Source organism: Rhinolophus sinicus, chromosome 10 (assembly GCF_057876585.1).
Source record: "Rhinolophus sinicus isolate RSI-liver-muscle chromosome 10, RSI-T2T, whole genome shotgun sequence".
NCBI lineage: Eukaryota > Metazoa > Chordata > Mammalia > Chiroptera > Rhinolophidae > Rhinolophus > Rhinolophus sinicus.
In genome coordinates, this window is record NC_142510.1 from 1,193,886 (window position 1) to 1,209,500 (window position 15,615).

General features: G+C 52.1%; 1 protein-coding gene across 2 annotated transcripts in view; it reads right to left on the reverse strand.

Moving 5' to 3' along the window:
- Positions 1–15,615, reverse strand: part of PRKCB (protein kinase C beta) — a 214,972-nt gene that overhangs the window by 14,719 nt on the left and 184,638 nt on the right. For both annotated transcript variants that reach the window (XM_074322927.2, XM_074322926.2), the window contains exons 13-16: positions 12,487–12,625; positions 9,149–9,229; positions 8,771–8,878; positions 4,222–4,362 (exon numbers count right to left, since the gene is read on the reverse strand). In XM_074322927.2, coding sequence (XP_074179028.1) covers positions 4,222–4,362; positions 8,771–8,878; positions 9,149–9,229; positions 12,487–12,625 — 469 coding nt within the window. The remainder of the gene's footprint in view (positions 1–4,221; positions 4,363–8,770; positions 8,879–9,148; positions 9,230–12,486; positions 12,626–15,615) is intronic.

Here is a 15,615-nt window from a genome sequence, read left to right on the forward strand (position 1 = left end):
GCACGGGATGTGCTGTGGCTGTTTCTGTGCTCGGACACATCTCTGAAGGTCGCACCAGAACGTGAGCTCAGTGCGTCAGTCCGGGCAGAACCAAGGAGCCAAGCCAGGGGGTCAGGGGGCCTTCACGTCACTGCACAGCTTCTGCTGCCGCTTAAATATTTCACTTTTTCAGATGTTTGTTTTTCAGGAGGGAAGATAAAAGCACCCAACGATATGGGAAGGTCAAGAAAGATAAGACACATCCAGGAGAGGAAGCTAGTTTTGGTCACAGCTGACTCAGGGAGGGAAACTGCAGTGGCGTGTAGGGAGGAAGGCCGATGGCAGTGACCTGAGGACAGACTGGATACGGGTTGTAATGAAGTGGGGGTAGCAAACACCGGCGACTCTTTCAGAAGCGTGTGCACGAGAATCTGGGGCAGCAGCTCAGGAGTGGGAGGAGGGACCCCACGTCTGAGGGCAGGGATTTTTAAGAAGACAAAGACGTCATGCTTCCGTGTTGAGGTGGAGAGACAGGAAGCGTCAGAGGGGACATCTGCTGGTGTGGCCGCTCAGCGGGCCCTGCCTCTTTTTCTGGCACCCCTCCTCCTCTCTCAAGGCATCTGGTTTAGACGGGGGACAGCCAGTCCTTTGGCCGGTGACCCAGGCCTGGCCAGTCAGCACGTCTCATGCCCCTGGCATTTGATGGCTTTCGAGATGCCCACACGGGCCCAGCTCATCCAGCAAGACTGCGATCCAGGCTGCTGGGAATTTTAAGAAAAAGAAGCTCTTTTTGGCAGAAGCTGCTAAGATAAGTAAGTCTGGAGTAGCCACGTGCCCTAGAAAGCCTTCTGAGAATGAAGAATGAAACCCACACAGAGGAAGGCAAGCCCAAGGGGAAAGAGAACACGGGCTCCTTTGGACATTATTGGGACCCTGGATCCAGCCGTAACCGAACACCCCAAAAAACTCTGTTGCTGTTTAAATGCCAGTTGGAATCAGGTTCCCATCTGTAACTATACGAGCTTTGGTCAATATAGAGGGGGGCTGAAGGCAGAGTGGACAGAGGACATACGCAGAGGGAAGGGGGAAACAGGGGTTCAGCGCAGGAGGGGAGGGGGCACACACAGAAGGAGGGAGACCAAGGAGGCCCCGATGACACACAGGTGCAGGGAGGGTGCAGGAAGCTGGGACCACCCACCCACGCACCCAGGGGTACCCGCTGGCCTTAATTTCCCTGCCAGCTGGGACTGGACCTGCGATGGGACAGCCTGCTTTTGTGGGGACACAGAGGGGCCAAGTGACTCGCCTGTCTTTACTCAGCTGCTGAACTGCAAGGCTGGTGTTTGCGTCCTGGGTCCATTTGACCCTCGATTCGCATTCTTTCTGCGTGACTCAGTCTCCCTGAGCTCGTCTCTTCAAGTCCCCTGCCTCCCCCTTTGGCCAACAGCTTTCTGGGGCATTGTGACAAGAATTACACCCTGGACAGGGTTGGACAGCAGAATCCTTCATGGACATTCACTCCACAGAGAACATCCCCCAGGAAAGTATCTAAACTCAGGACTGGACTCAGAGAAGTTCAAACCCCACGTAGCGAGACGAGAGGAGAAGCATTGTAGAGGCCAAGAGGAAGGGCTTTGCAGGTAAAGAAATAGGACTTTCAATTGCATGGGCACTCGGACTTCCCAGCTGTGTGACCTCGGGCAGGTTACTTAACCTGGCTGAGCCCGTTTCCTCAGGTGAACAGAGGAGGCCACAGCAGCACCGGTTTCGTGGGGTTGTTGTGAGGGCCCTGAAAGAGAGAGTGACCAGTCCCAGCAGACTTGGCGGAGAATGAGCAGAACTCATGGCAACTGGTGGAACGCCAACGTGACTCTGAGTCCTCACGACCCCAGAGGTTACACACTGACAATCCACGGCCACCGATGACGCGTGGATGTATTTTTATTTGGTCTGAATTGCGTTTACGAATTTGTGGCCAATATAACAAAAACTAGTGAGAGTTGACATAAAAATCCTGATGAGGGTGGGGCAGGGCAGAGCTGGCTCGCGGAAGGCACTTCTGAGCCTGGAGCGGGCAGGCACCTGAGTCCCCTGGAGGCCCCCCTCTCAACTCTGATGTCCCCAGGAGATGCTGACCCAGCTGGTCAGGGGACCACATGTCGGAAACCACTGCCCTACAACGAAAGCATGAACCCCAAATGTCACTCACTGGGTTCAGTGCCGGTGGGGCCGGGAGCGTTTGCATGTTTCCGCTGGCTGAGTGAGGCGCAGTGGGGTCCATGTTTGGAGACATCACCAATAGCTGCACAAAACCCACATGAGCTGTGCCCACCTCCAAGCTCCCAGTTTCCAGAACGGACAACCTGGTCTTCTCTCCTAGGCTGTCGTCGGACCTTTTGCCAAATGGTTCAACAAACGTAATGATGCCACGTCTGCCGGCAGGGCTCCACCCAGCCCCATGTGGACACACGGACGGGACCTTCAGAAACTGCTTCAGCAGGACTGACACTGCCCGTCAAATACGCTGCACCCCAGACAGCGGCCAACGTGACACCACAAATCCCCATCAATTCTCTCGGCGTGCCTACTATGTACCAGGCACGTACTGAGTGCTTTCTGCACATAACGGCCCTCTGAGGGAGAAACCAGTACCGTCACTGGATTACAGACGCTGAAACCGAGGAGCAGAGAGGGGAACTGACTCGGCCAAGTCCCGCAGCTCCAGAAAATATCAAGAGATTGTTTGTCGGACCCACTGTGTTCTCTGAGGGAGCATTAGGCTCAACCTTGTATCCGCCTTTTAAGACAGATGCTGATGACCTGGAGAAAACAGGCGCCTGGAGGTGACGGCATATGGGACATGCCTGCAGGTGTGTGTGTGCATGTGGGAGGGGGGCGCTTTGCTTGGCAGTTACAGGATGTGGGAGCAGAGGGCCAGCACCGGCCACCGTCGGAAGGATGACAGAACAGGCCCCGGGGTGGCCTCCTGGGGATGCTGAAACGTTTGCAACAACGGGAAGAGCCACGAGGGAGACTGGCTTCCTAACCCCAGGTGGTGTCCAGGGAGAAACAGGACCGCCAGGGGTGCTGCGTTCTAATCCTTTGGGGTGCACAGGTCTGGGGAGACGTGAGAGTCAGCAGGAGGCTTTCTGCCTGCTTGTTGCCTGGCGCCTCTGATGGAGCCGGACGGTCTGTATCTCGCGCCCTCACACGCTGGCTGAGTGATCGCAGACCGAGCACTTCACCTCTCTGAACCTCCGTTTCCTCCCCCGTTACGAGGTCTAACAGCACCGGCATAGTAGGTCGTCATTAGGATTTAATTAGATGCTACATGTGAAGGGCTTCATATGGTGCCTGGCGCATCATGAGTGGCCAAGAAATTAATCTGAAATAACTATCATTATCATGGTTGTTTTCTTCATCCTAACATCCGAGAGCCTTACAACTTCTGGTGTCAATGACGATAGTTAGGCTCACGGTTCAGTTTCAGTCGGCAGCTTTATAGCCCGTCATGAGGCCACCAGGTCTCCACTCCACTTAATCTAACAGAGAAAACCCTCGCAGCAGAATCGCACTTCTGACTCATTGGGGGCTGACAAGTACTCCCTGCCGAGAGTTTGGGGGTGGAAATCCCTCCCTCGGCGCCCAAAGGTGGGAACGTGAGACTTTCATTGCTACGTTATGAAAGTTGTATCAAAGCCATAGCTGTACCCACAGCCTCCCGGAGGTCTGTGAGCCGTGGCTTCTGCCTGCCTCTCTTGCGCAGCTCGGGGGAGCCAGCTGGGTGGGGGTGCCGTCTTTACTGACTCAGACGCAGTGTATACTTCAGAATCGAATTTAAATACTGTTGAGATAAACAACACGACCTTTTCAGGGGCAGTATGAAGAGAGAATGACACAGTTGAACCAAGGAAAGCACGAGATGAGATGCTTTGTCACAGTCCGAAAACGGACCTGCACACTGCTCACCGAAGGACCATTCCCCAAAAGCTGCCAGCGAAGGCTGTTACGATAACTGAATCGACAAAACACAAACTCGGCATCTGTTGTCACTCCCGCATTTACAGAGGCCGGGCTGCGTGGATGGAAATCGCCATTTCTGGACCCAGTGACTTTGTGCAGACATGTGACACTCCAGGGGTCGCCTCCAATCGGCCCCCCCGAGAGCAGCGAGCGAGCACCACCGCCCCGGGAGGGAGACTCGGTGAGGCCCGCGGGGCCGACGGCCAGCGGGTTACTTACGGCTTTCGGCTTGTACGGCGGCTGGATCTCCTTGCGCTCGAGTTTCTCCCAATCGATGTACCGGAAGAACGCGTGCTCTTTCACGTCTCGTTCGCCCTCGGGGCCACAGCCCAGGCGTTTGCCGGGGTGTTTGGTCATCAGCTGGGGGGGGGGGGGAGAGAGAGAGAGAGAGAAACGTGTCTAATGAACTGCAGAAGCAGCCGCGTGAGACATGCAGCAATGATTCCTCTAGTGAGTTAGGGACGAAAGTGCCCTGAAGAGCCCCAATTCATTTCTGCTTTTTGCTTCTCCTCCCAGCAAGAATGTCCTGGCCAGGCCTTTACAGCAGGAGGACCTGTAGCCACATGTCCCAGAGCAAGCTCACTCACGGTTAATCAAACCTAAGCCTGAAGGGGGGCCCCGAACTTCACGTTAGAAATGGCCCACGATGCCTTTTGGCTGAAGAATGCGTGTTATGCAATTACAGGCACATTTAAAGAGAAGGGTGTCAACCTGTTCAACTTTTCCTCCCCCCACGAGGCAACCGGAGTTTGACCAAGGCCAAGGCAGAAGCATTCAGACAATACTGGCATTTCTCAGCAAAGCCCTTGTGGAAATGATAAAGCAGAAGAAAAAATATTCGTCCCCTGGGCCCAAGTTTCAAGTAATTACTTTCTGAAAGCTCATTAAATAGCCCAAGCCTAGCCCAGCTCATTTCTCTTGTATCACACGATACTAAACTCCGCTGAGGTTTCTTTGGGGTTCAATTTATTTTACTTAATCATCAAAGCCCTCCATCTCTGGGTCTCTGAGCCCGTGCTCCATGACAGTATGAACAGATGCTCCACAAAGAAACCAGACAGACTTCCTCTCGCAAACAAATCTCAAAGCGGCTTGAAAATATCTCCACCTCAAGACTTCAGCAAATGCACGTAGTGAAGCCAGAGGAGTCGGTGATTAAAAAAAAAAAAAAAGCAATGCCGACCAGAGGGCATCAAACGGGGAAACAAAAGCAACCGGGACAGAGGCGTCCAAGGGCCTTCCCAGACAAGAGGCTATGGCGTCAGAAGCCTTAGACGTGGGCCCAGGATTTGTGGATGATGGAAAGGCAGGGGCCCGCAAGCCACACTGACTGTGTTGGACATGCAGCTCAGCACGATTCCTGCGTCCAAGATCTCCGTTCATCAGAAACCACCCACCCCCGTGCACACATACAGACAAGCACATTCGTTCCACACGTGCTTCATCTTCTAGGAGAAAACTACTCGGGCACTTAGGTGCTAAGCTCCTTTTTTAGTCACAGGCCCGATCTTGCCCAATTTCCACAACAACCCAGTGCGTTGGGTAGATTCCTTTTCCCATTTGAAGGACGAGGCAGTTGACACTCAGAGAGAGGGAGGCGTCAGAGGAAGGAAGTGGCACAGCTGGGACTGGATTCCGCCTCTAACTGCAAAACCTGGGCTTTGAAGCGCAACGGGGGAGCCCTGGGCATGTGTTTGTGGCTTGGCCTGGTCGCAAAGGTTAATGGAGGGTGGGAAGGTTGAGCCAAGCCTTGACATTTGTGCAGGATTAGGTTGGAGGAGAGAAGGGCTGGGACATCCTGGCTACGAATGCCACGAGTACCATCACAGCAGGAATGTCTTCCCTGCCCTGAGTGCATCCCACGTCAGGGCCGTCCCAACCCACCCCCCTCCCACCTCACAACACTCTGGGGTCTCAGCAACCACAGCCCTCATCCCGCAGAGAAAGTGAAGCAGTCACCTGTCCTGCGTCACACAGCTGTGTGTGGGACAGAGCTGCCTGACCCCCCCATGCCTACAGGCCCCTCCTCTAATCTCTGCTTGTTTTCACGCCCGACGTTCGGCCCATGTGGGCTTCTGTCTGCTTTGAGTTTGTTCAAAGTGGGAGCGGCAATCTGAGCAAAAACATACTGACTGTTTTGGGGGGTGGGGGGTCTTTAGTGGGCTGAATACAGAAAGGGCGTGTTCGGTTGCAATGAGAATGTTTTCAAAAGCCTCACTCAATTTTCATGTGAGCAGCAGGACGCCATGGAAGGAAAGCCACTGCAGGCACGCAAGTCCCGTCTGCCCGGCTCCGGCTCTGCCTGACGTGCCTGAAGCTATGCAGACAGCTGGATCTAATCAGTGTTCCCGACTCTGATCGACTCCCAGACGCGTCCCCTGGGGCCTACTGTGCAGGAGGAAGGTGGGGCTGTTGGCTTGAGCGTCATGTCACCCCTTCTTTGGAGGCTCAGCCTTGAGGAAAGAGCCCACACTGGACTCAGCCCACTCAACTCAGAAAGGTCCCCAAACCCAATCGTCAGAAAGCCACCCCACTTAACCCTGAAGGTTTTGGGTCCTAAATGAACAGAAATGTGCTGTCATGGATGTTGCTAATTGGAGTGGAAGCTGAATGCAGCTGACCTGGAAACCCTCTCTTCTCCGTGACCCACTTTGAACCTCCGGCCGTCCCGGCCCCGAGGAGCTGTGCAGGGGAAGGTCCTGAGCAGGTGTTAAGCCCCCACTGTGTGCCCACACCCCACGCGGAGCTTTCTCGTATGTCACCTCATTGAACGCTCTCGAAAACGCTACTCGATGCCTATCATTATCCCACTTTTAGAGATAAAGAAACGAAAGCCATCGAGTCAATAATATGGCAATAACTATATATGGTGCCAGCTGGGTTCTCGACATTACAGAAATGTCTAACCACGGTGCTGGGCACCTGAAACTAAGATAAAACAATATTGAATGTCAACGATAAAATTAAAAAAATTAAAAAGAAACAACAGACTTAAAGAAAACAGAGAGAGAGAGAGAGAGAGAGAGAGAGAAAGAAGAAACAAAAGCCTGGAGATGCAAAGTAACTTGCTCAAGACTACACTCTGAGGAAGCAAAGGGGCGGAGGTTTGCAGACCGTCTCTTGAGCGCCCGAATCCCCCACGTGGAAACGCTCGTGGGGATGCACTCAAATGCCAGGAGGAGCCTGGCAGGTACCACGGCGGTGCCAGCATTGGAAACAGCACCACCCATAGCCTGGCGGCTCTGCAGCTGAGCGCTGCGCTGTCCTAAGTGGTTCAAGATGCGAACCCCTCTGCTCACCCAGGACCCCACGTGCACACTGGCCATCACGCCCCCTCTCAATAACTCCCTGGCAGTCACAGGGCTGCTGACGCCGGGATCGGGATTGGAGCCCAGATGGAACGGGGACAGATGGGGATTTCTGTGGATGGGAGAGGGCACGGCCTCCCGAAAGGGTGCACTGGCTCTATCCAGGTGACCGGCACTTGGCAGGAATGGCGAGATCGCACGTTTGAAGAGAAACTGGAAGGCTGAATGTTTATGGGAAACCCCCTGACTTTTACATGCTGCCAACACTAAACTAAAAGCTCAGGGGATGACCTCCTCGCTGTCCCCCCCGCCACGAAATGTCCGTAGGGCTCCCGCCTGAGCTTTCTCCGTGCCCTTTTCCTACAAACCTGAATCTCCTACTCAACCTGGAGGTCTCAGCTCTCTGTCTCTGCCTCATACCCTCAAAGAAAACATTTCCCGCCAATTCACTGGAAGATGTTAGAGATGGAGACTATTCTCCCATGGTTTCCCCAGGATATTTGCATCTGAACCTAGGCGGCTGAAACCCAAAGCCTCGGTGATTCGCTAGGAGTGGGGATTCTAGCCAAGGGATGAGGTGCTTGTAGACGGAGCGGCTGGCCCAAGCTGCCTGCGTTTTCCCGTGTTCTTTCACCCCAGCTCACACGGCTTCTGACAGGAAGAACAGTGCTGGTCGGGCAATGGGAGATGTGCACACACCCCTGAATCCAGGACCGACAGCCCTGGCTGCTGCAGACACACAGGTGGAACCCACACGCAGGCGGGGCCGTGGTCTAACCTTGAGAAGCAGCCCACCCCACAGCCTGCTGGGAGGTGAATGCCTTGAAAAGGCAGCATTTCTGGGCCACGTTCTCTGGGGATCTCACAGTGTTGCTTTCACACTTTCATCAGAGTTGAAAAGTTACCACATTTGGATAATACGTTTAAAGGCATAAGGTTTTCAAGCCACATGGGGACCTTTTCAAAATGCACATGCCCAGGTTTCACCTCTGGGATGAGGCGGAGGTTTGTGCGTGCTGAAAAAGCACGTCAGGTCATCCTGATGGCGCCAAAGGTAAGGCCACTGACCTCCAGGGACCTGCCCAGGTCCTGGCCTGACAACAGGGCACCACAAACAATCCTTCCTTGGTATGAGCCACACGCCCCTGCAGCAGAGGGCACACTGACGGCTGAGCCGTGGCACGCCTGCCGGTGCGTTCCATTCTCAGGCGACGTCTCTGCGCTTCCTACCTCACTGATTCGATCAGTGTTCCCTGAGCTGGACAGAGGCTGGGGCCTGAGCGGGAAGGGGCCCACCAGCATCCAGACGCTGCTGCGGGCAGACCTCCAGGGCGCTTTTGTGCCAACAAGCCCTTTGCTCTGGGAGGAAGCAGGTCCAAGCCAGCGCTTGGGGTTGGCAAGTGGGGGGAGGGCTGTCCTGGTAGGTGGGGTCTGGCCCCCGAGCTGAGGGGCTCACTCACCCCTTTGCAGATGGCCACGGCTTCCTTGGACATGGACTTCGGATAAGCCACGTTGTGCTCCATGATGGACTGGAAGAGTTCGTCCTCGTCCTCCCCTTCGAAGGGCGCCTGTGGGACAGAGGGCAGGATGGAGGGAGGGGACTCCTGCCCGAAGCTCCATGGCTGCCCCACCCACAGGGCCTCCTCCCTGGGGCCCACAGGAGGCCTCATTCTGGGGCCGAGGGAAACGGGTCAGCAGACGAGGGTAAGCCAAGGCCGTGCAAGTCAGAGCGGTTCAGATGTACGAACGTGGTATCGAGCCAAGACTTGCTTCTAAAGAGAGCACACACATGGGGCTCGGGGAGGGCTGTTCTCACAAATCGCTTACGAGTCGCTTACCTGCCCAGCCAGCATTTCATAGAGCAGGACCCCGAACGCCCACCAATCCACCGACTTCCCATAGGGCTGATAAGCGATGATCTGGAAAACAGAGGCATTCCATCAGGGAGGCATGCAGCTCCGTGACAGGACAGTGGACCAAGCTGGGGGCGGGGGCTGGGGGGAGCGGCCTTTGCCGTCACAGTCCCAGCCGTGGGCCCCTGGCTAAAGGAGCGCACAGGGAGCCTGGCGTCCACCCATGCTGTTTCTTTACCTTCCGGAGATGGATAACCTTTACAGAGGTACCTGCAGACGGGGGACCATCTGTGGATGTCACATTGCCTTTCCGAAGCACTTAGTGTGGTGTGTTATTTTTAATTTTAGCAGCGAGTGTGGCCTTTTTAAGAGGAAACACTGTCTGCTGCTCAGCACAAAAGTGAGCTCATTTACACAACAGTGTGGACGTACTTAGTGCTACTGAACTGTGCACTCAGAAATGGCTACGATGGCCCATTTCACGTGCTTTTATTTACCAAAGTGAAAATTTTTAAGTTCAAAAAGGTAATCGCATGTATTAAGATTTTACTATTTAAAAAACTTAGATCAGCTAAGAGAATACAACGAAAATCACCAATAATGCTTTACCAAGAGAAAAATGACGACTGATATTTGGTCCATTTCTTTCTACGTTCCTTTCTATTAGCACACATTGAATTCTGTGTGTATGTATGTGTTTTACATGAACAAACATTTTAATATGTGAAGTTTTAATAAAGTATTTGTCACTTAAAATTTCTGGGCTAATATTTATGCACCAACGCAATCAGTGTTTGCCTCTGCACAGCATTCCACCAAAATCTATTTTGTCAATTCCCAGTTGGTTAGGTTTCTTCTGATGTTACAGTCCAGACCCTTGTAATTAGATGTTTGGATGTTTGTCCAATTATTTTCGTAAGATAAATTCCTAGAAGTAGAGTTGGTGGATCGAATGGTATGTACAGTTTTCAGGATTTTTGATACACTTATTACCAAATTGCCAGGGCACGGCAGAGTCTACGGTAGCTGCGACCACCCCAGGTTTTAGAATGTAGGGTGTAAAACTATCGACGGGGTTAGGAGGTGACAGGGCAAAGGTGAAAGGCTGGGGTTCGAGGGTAAACAGTCCAGACTGGGGATCCTGCCTGCTGTTTTCCAGTGTGGGACCTTGAGAGGTCACTGGACTTCGGCAAATCTCAGTTTCTTCAAACACCAAAGGAAGTTTATTATAATATTTATGTCATAGGGTTTTGTGAGGATGGAAGAGAAACAAGTGCCTCTCCCCGGGTATGCCATCTGCTGTGACTACACGGTGATGGCTGGTTTTGCTCAGTAAGTGTCCCTCACAAGCTGGGCCCGTCTATCAAACGCCATGTCCCCACTCGGCTTCCGCTCTGAGATTAGGAACGACCTCTGAGAAGAAATAACTGCCCGAGGCTGGAGGAGAGTTTTCTGTGAGAACCCTTCTCATCGAAAGTGTTTTCATGCATTCAAAGTATTTCATGTCTTATTTGATCCTGGTGACAAGCTAATCCTTCTACAAAGGAAACAGAGCCTGCGGAAGGGAAAGAAGTTGCCAGGGGTGATGTGGTGAGCTGACGGCAAAGCCAGGATAAGGACGGACCTGCAGCTCATTCCATCACAGGCTGGAGGAGGGGCGGCTCCTCGGGACCGCGCTCAGGGCCCCACCCTACAGGGACTGGATCCGTGCAGGATGCCGCGTGGGCAGCAAGAGCTGAGAACCAGACCTTACTGAACTCATGGCAGTTCAAGGATTAGTGTCTGAGGTCCTGACTCACTAACAAAGTCATGATACCGAGGTATGCCACGTCGGGAGAACTCCCAGAAAGGGTAAAACCTTTTAAAGGATGACTTTTTAATTAAGTAATACAACACTGCACTGACATTATGAAAATTTTAAACCGATTAGGCTCAATTTCCCTTTCCCATGCCGATATCCTCCGAAAGAGCCAATGTTATAACACCTGTGATCTTACAGATTTTCTGTGCTCTTACACACCTACATACACACTCAGGAAAGACACGGCAGTGTTCTGTGTGCGGTTTTCTCTGCCACAGATGGTATCATATTGCATTTGTCAGTCTGCACCTTCATTTTTTTTCTCTTAACAATATGTCTCAGCGATCTTTCTATCTCTCTCTCCCTACACATGTATCTAACTCACTCTTTTGAGTCAGTGGCTGGCACTTCCATCCTATGAATGACTCTGTCTGTTGGCCCGTCCCCGACCAACGGCCACTGGCCAGGTGAGCACGTACAGAGGTACTGCCCTTCGGAAGGCTGCATACCGCGATCTTTCCTAACATAAATGCAGCACATTGATGCTAACCATTCCTTTAGGGGTGGTCACTGAGCTTCTCTCCTATTGTTGATTATTTAAAAGCAGTGCTACAATGAAGAAAGGACTTTAAACACATACCCTTCTACCGTGTGTGTGTGTGTGTGTGTGTGTGTGTGTAACCAGGTTCCTACAAGGGGAACCGCTTTGGTAAAAGAGATTGCAGGTTTGAAGTTTTGTGCCAAGGGCTTTAGTTACAGGGGGCCTCCCGCTGCTGTTGTTACATATCAAGTGATGGACAGTCAAGAGGAATTCTAGAATGTCCACTTCCAAGACTCTGCTGCACGCTCAGTTCCTTAAAAAGCCCAGTCACACGCCACACAGAAAGTAGCCTTTCTGCACCAATCCCGGGAAAAAGGAAAGCTATTTTTTAGCACAAATTTTTGTACCATGACGTGTTGGGGAAACCCACTCTGCAACTGAGCACTTCCTTTGAGAAGCGAGGGGCACCAGAATGGAACCTCTGGCCTTTCATTTATTTCTGTGGCACAAGAAGAACTGTGCATCTTCCCGGGCGCAGCACGACTACCACATACCTATGAGCACACAGCTTCTGCGTCATATGTCAGCCCACGTCAGCCCAGGACCTCTCTCTCTCTCCTTCCCTCCTCTTAACAAACATTTCCATGTCATCATTAGGAGGGATCAGATGGCCACAAGCCAGAGCAGCTTGATGAAGGATTTCACTGATGTATGGTGGATGGTTCTTTTGAGTTTTATTTAAAATCTCTCCCAAACCTTGATGTATTTTGGGCCTGAGCTTCTGGATGTGTGCTAAGTTGATTTGCATGGACTAATGCAAGGAATCTGAAAGGAATGCTCTAGAGGAGAGAAGAAGGGCCAGCCCGAGGGGTGCTTGCCAGGTATCTCCCTGGACCCTGCCCAGCTCTGCCGCGGCCGTCGAGGGGGCAGGGGGACATCGACACAACATGGACACGTGTTAGGTGTCTCGTCACCTCTCACCTCTGGGGCGATGTAGTCTGGCGTGCCGCAGAAGGTCTTGGTTGTCACCCCATCCCAGATGTTCTCCTTACACATGCCAAAATCAGCGATCTTGATGTGGCCCTCAGAATCCAGCATCACGTTGTCAAGTTTTAGGTCACTGGGGTGGACATAAGAATTGAGGGACGTCATTAAAAGCTATTTATTTCAAGTCGACCAACAGCCACGCATCGATGTACAGAACAGCGTGCTAGGGGTTGTGGGGCCACCGAGGGGAGTATGAACCAGCCCTTGCCCTCCAACAGCTTATGATCTGGCAGGGAGATGGAGAAGGGTCCACGCACACCCGTGGTTTTCTTTTTCTACAAAGCCAGCCGTGCCAAGTATCTCACCAGGGCACAGTGAGACCCCAGCTCTGGGAAGAGAGTGCCACAAAAAGCCAAGTGAAGGTCAGAGTGTCCAGAGAGGGTTCTTGCATCCAAGGGCATGTCATAAGCTGACATGCAGAACTGAGGGATGCCTTATATTGCAGAGGAAGACATATGTTTCAAGAATTTTATTTATTTATTTATTTATTCTTTTACATCTGAGGTTCATGGAGGAAAAAAACCAGTTGAGGGAACTTTATTTAGGTCCAAGTGCTCCAAGCCCTCCTAGGCCAGTTTCTAGGACATAACTAGCAATTTCCAGGAATTCTTTCAATCCAAGAGTATTTGTTGCGCACCTACTATGTGACAGGCACTCTGCTTGGAGCTGGGCCTGTGCTGTGGACGAGATAAACAAGCGTCCTGCTCTTGTTCAGATTAAATTCCACTACAGACAGAAAGTCAGCAAGTAGCCAAATCTGTAGGCATGATTCTTATAGGTTTGGATGAGTGGCAGGAAGACAAGAAAGAGGCTGATGAGACAGACAGTCACTGGGGGAGGTCACCTTGAACAGGTGTCACCGAGAACCTAAGGAGGTGACATGTGAGCTTTAACCGAAAGGACGTGAGCTGCAGTCTCATTGTTTTATTTCCTCTGTGCTGATAAGAAGAGCCCGCTATTTCGGGGGGCCCTTGCCCAGTCCCAGCACGTAGGACTCCAATAGCAACACGCGTTCTTCTCCCTAAACACTTTCTTTAAGTCAATACCAATGGGTATGGAAGATCTATGGGCCAGACTCCCTCAACCCCAATAGAAGCCCGACTTCCTGAGGGGAAAGGGATCTGTGTTCATTTCAGATCTCTACCCATCGTCATTTGCATTGGGTGTGGACACCTGTGGTCTCTGCCTATTCGAGCATCTTGGGATGAGGGCATCCTGATATTCCTTTGAAGAAACCTCCTCCCCTGGCTCTCAAGCCACGTCACGTTGGTGGTGGTCAGGTTTTAGGAATGGCCATGCGACCCAGCAGGAGCTTATCAAAGCCATCGAGCGTTAGCCCTGGCACTTTTGCTGGTACCGTCAGGAAAGATAAGAGCTCTTCTTACACTGGCATTGCTCAGGGCTCAGGTGGCAGAACGTAAGTCTCGAAGTGCCACAGGTCACCAGATGGAGAGAAGAAAGCTAGTATAGATCAAGCGAAGCCTAAGGGCTGGTGATCAAGCAAACGCGGGTAAAATCATTTGCTCTCTTCAGGCCTGAAGTCAGATCTGTCCCCTGGACTTAGCAGTTATGTCAGCCCCCAAATGCCTCTCTTCACTTAAGTTAGCTTTAGTTGAGGTGCTGTCATCTTTTTCAACTATGAGATACAACCTGAAAACGCATCCTGCCGTGTCCTGTCTGTGTCTGTGAGGTCTCGTCTTCCAAAGGGAGGTTCATTTACACCTGACCGCTGCATTCCACCACCTTTGGCGCTGTCCATGGTGTTACCCGCGTCCAGCCCTCATGCTTATCTACAAGCCCTGGGGGTCTCTGAATGCCAGCTTGGAACTTAGAAATACTGGGCATTGCAGCAACTTGCTTCACCTAAACATACCAGGTCCGTGTGTGATTTGATTAACAGGCACTGATGACCTTCCCAACTTGACCACATGCCCCCAAACTAGTGGCTGGGGCAACGAGGGAAGGGATAAAATCTGCATCTGTTCCAGAAACGCAGCTTCTGGTGTCAAGAGCCAGCAGGTGTTGGGGTTGGAGGATACCCCACTCATAGTCACTGTATTCTATTTTTATTTTTATTTTTAAGGAGGGTGCAGCTCACAGTGGCCCATGCAGGGTCCGAACTAGCAACCTTGGTGCTACCAGAACTATGCTCCAACCAACTGAGCTAACCAGCCACACCCTTCACTGTATTCTTTTGTTCAATGTAATAAACCCTCGTCTATGCTTCAAAAGGGGGCTGGGGCAATTGTCTTCACTTTCAGAAATTCATCAAAGGCAAAACGAACACACATTCCAGAGATGGCAATCAGTAAATCAGACACTAAGTTTGGCAGGATGGGTCTTCTGTCTTCCTCCCAGCCTGTGTCCCCGGCCATGGTCCTCAGAGAGGGCAAGTCTGACATACCTCCTCTTTCTCTTCTTTACTTAAGAACTGTCCCATTAACTAGAGATCTCAGTGAAAAAGAAGGAAGGGGTGTGTAACGTCTCAAAAGACTTCGCCATCATGAAGGCAATCTCGATGGAATGAAAAAGCCATCCATCTTCTGTCATGTAATTTGTTTATGGTTTTCATTTGATTATCGATTTCAAAAAAAGCTTGTATCAATGGAGGATCTTTACTGCGAGCAACAAAAAGCAACTCTGATGATTTCAACCTAAAAGGGCATTTGGAAAACGGAATGGGGAGCTCTTGGAATCGCTAAGGAGGCTGAGAACCAGGTTTGGAAGCTCTGCAGCCGGGAATAAGCCCTAATTGCAACTCAGAGCTGGTCCAGAGGAGACGGCCCCAACGCCACCACCGGGTACAGACATGGCCGCTTGTCCCCTGGAGCCCTGACGCTGGGACTCTGGGTGTTGCTGTGAAGAACCGCCTCCCCGCTCATGTCTGGGGACTCGATGGAGCTCACGGCTATGGTCGGTCTGGATCCTACAGTCTCTGCTTCTTTGGTCACTAACTTCTGACTCAAGGTCTCGGGTGAGTGTGACGCGTGTCTGAGCCAGGGTTGTGAGGCTGCCCTGCCCACAGGGAGTCTGTGCCCATATCTGGCCTTTTCAGTCTGTGTC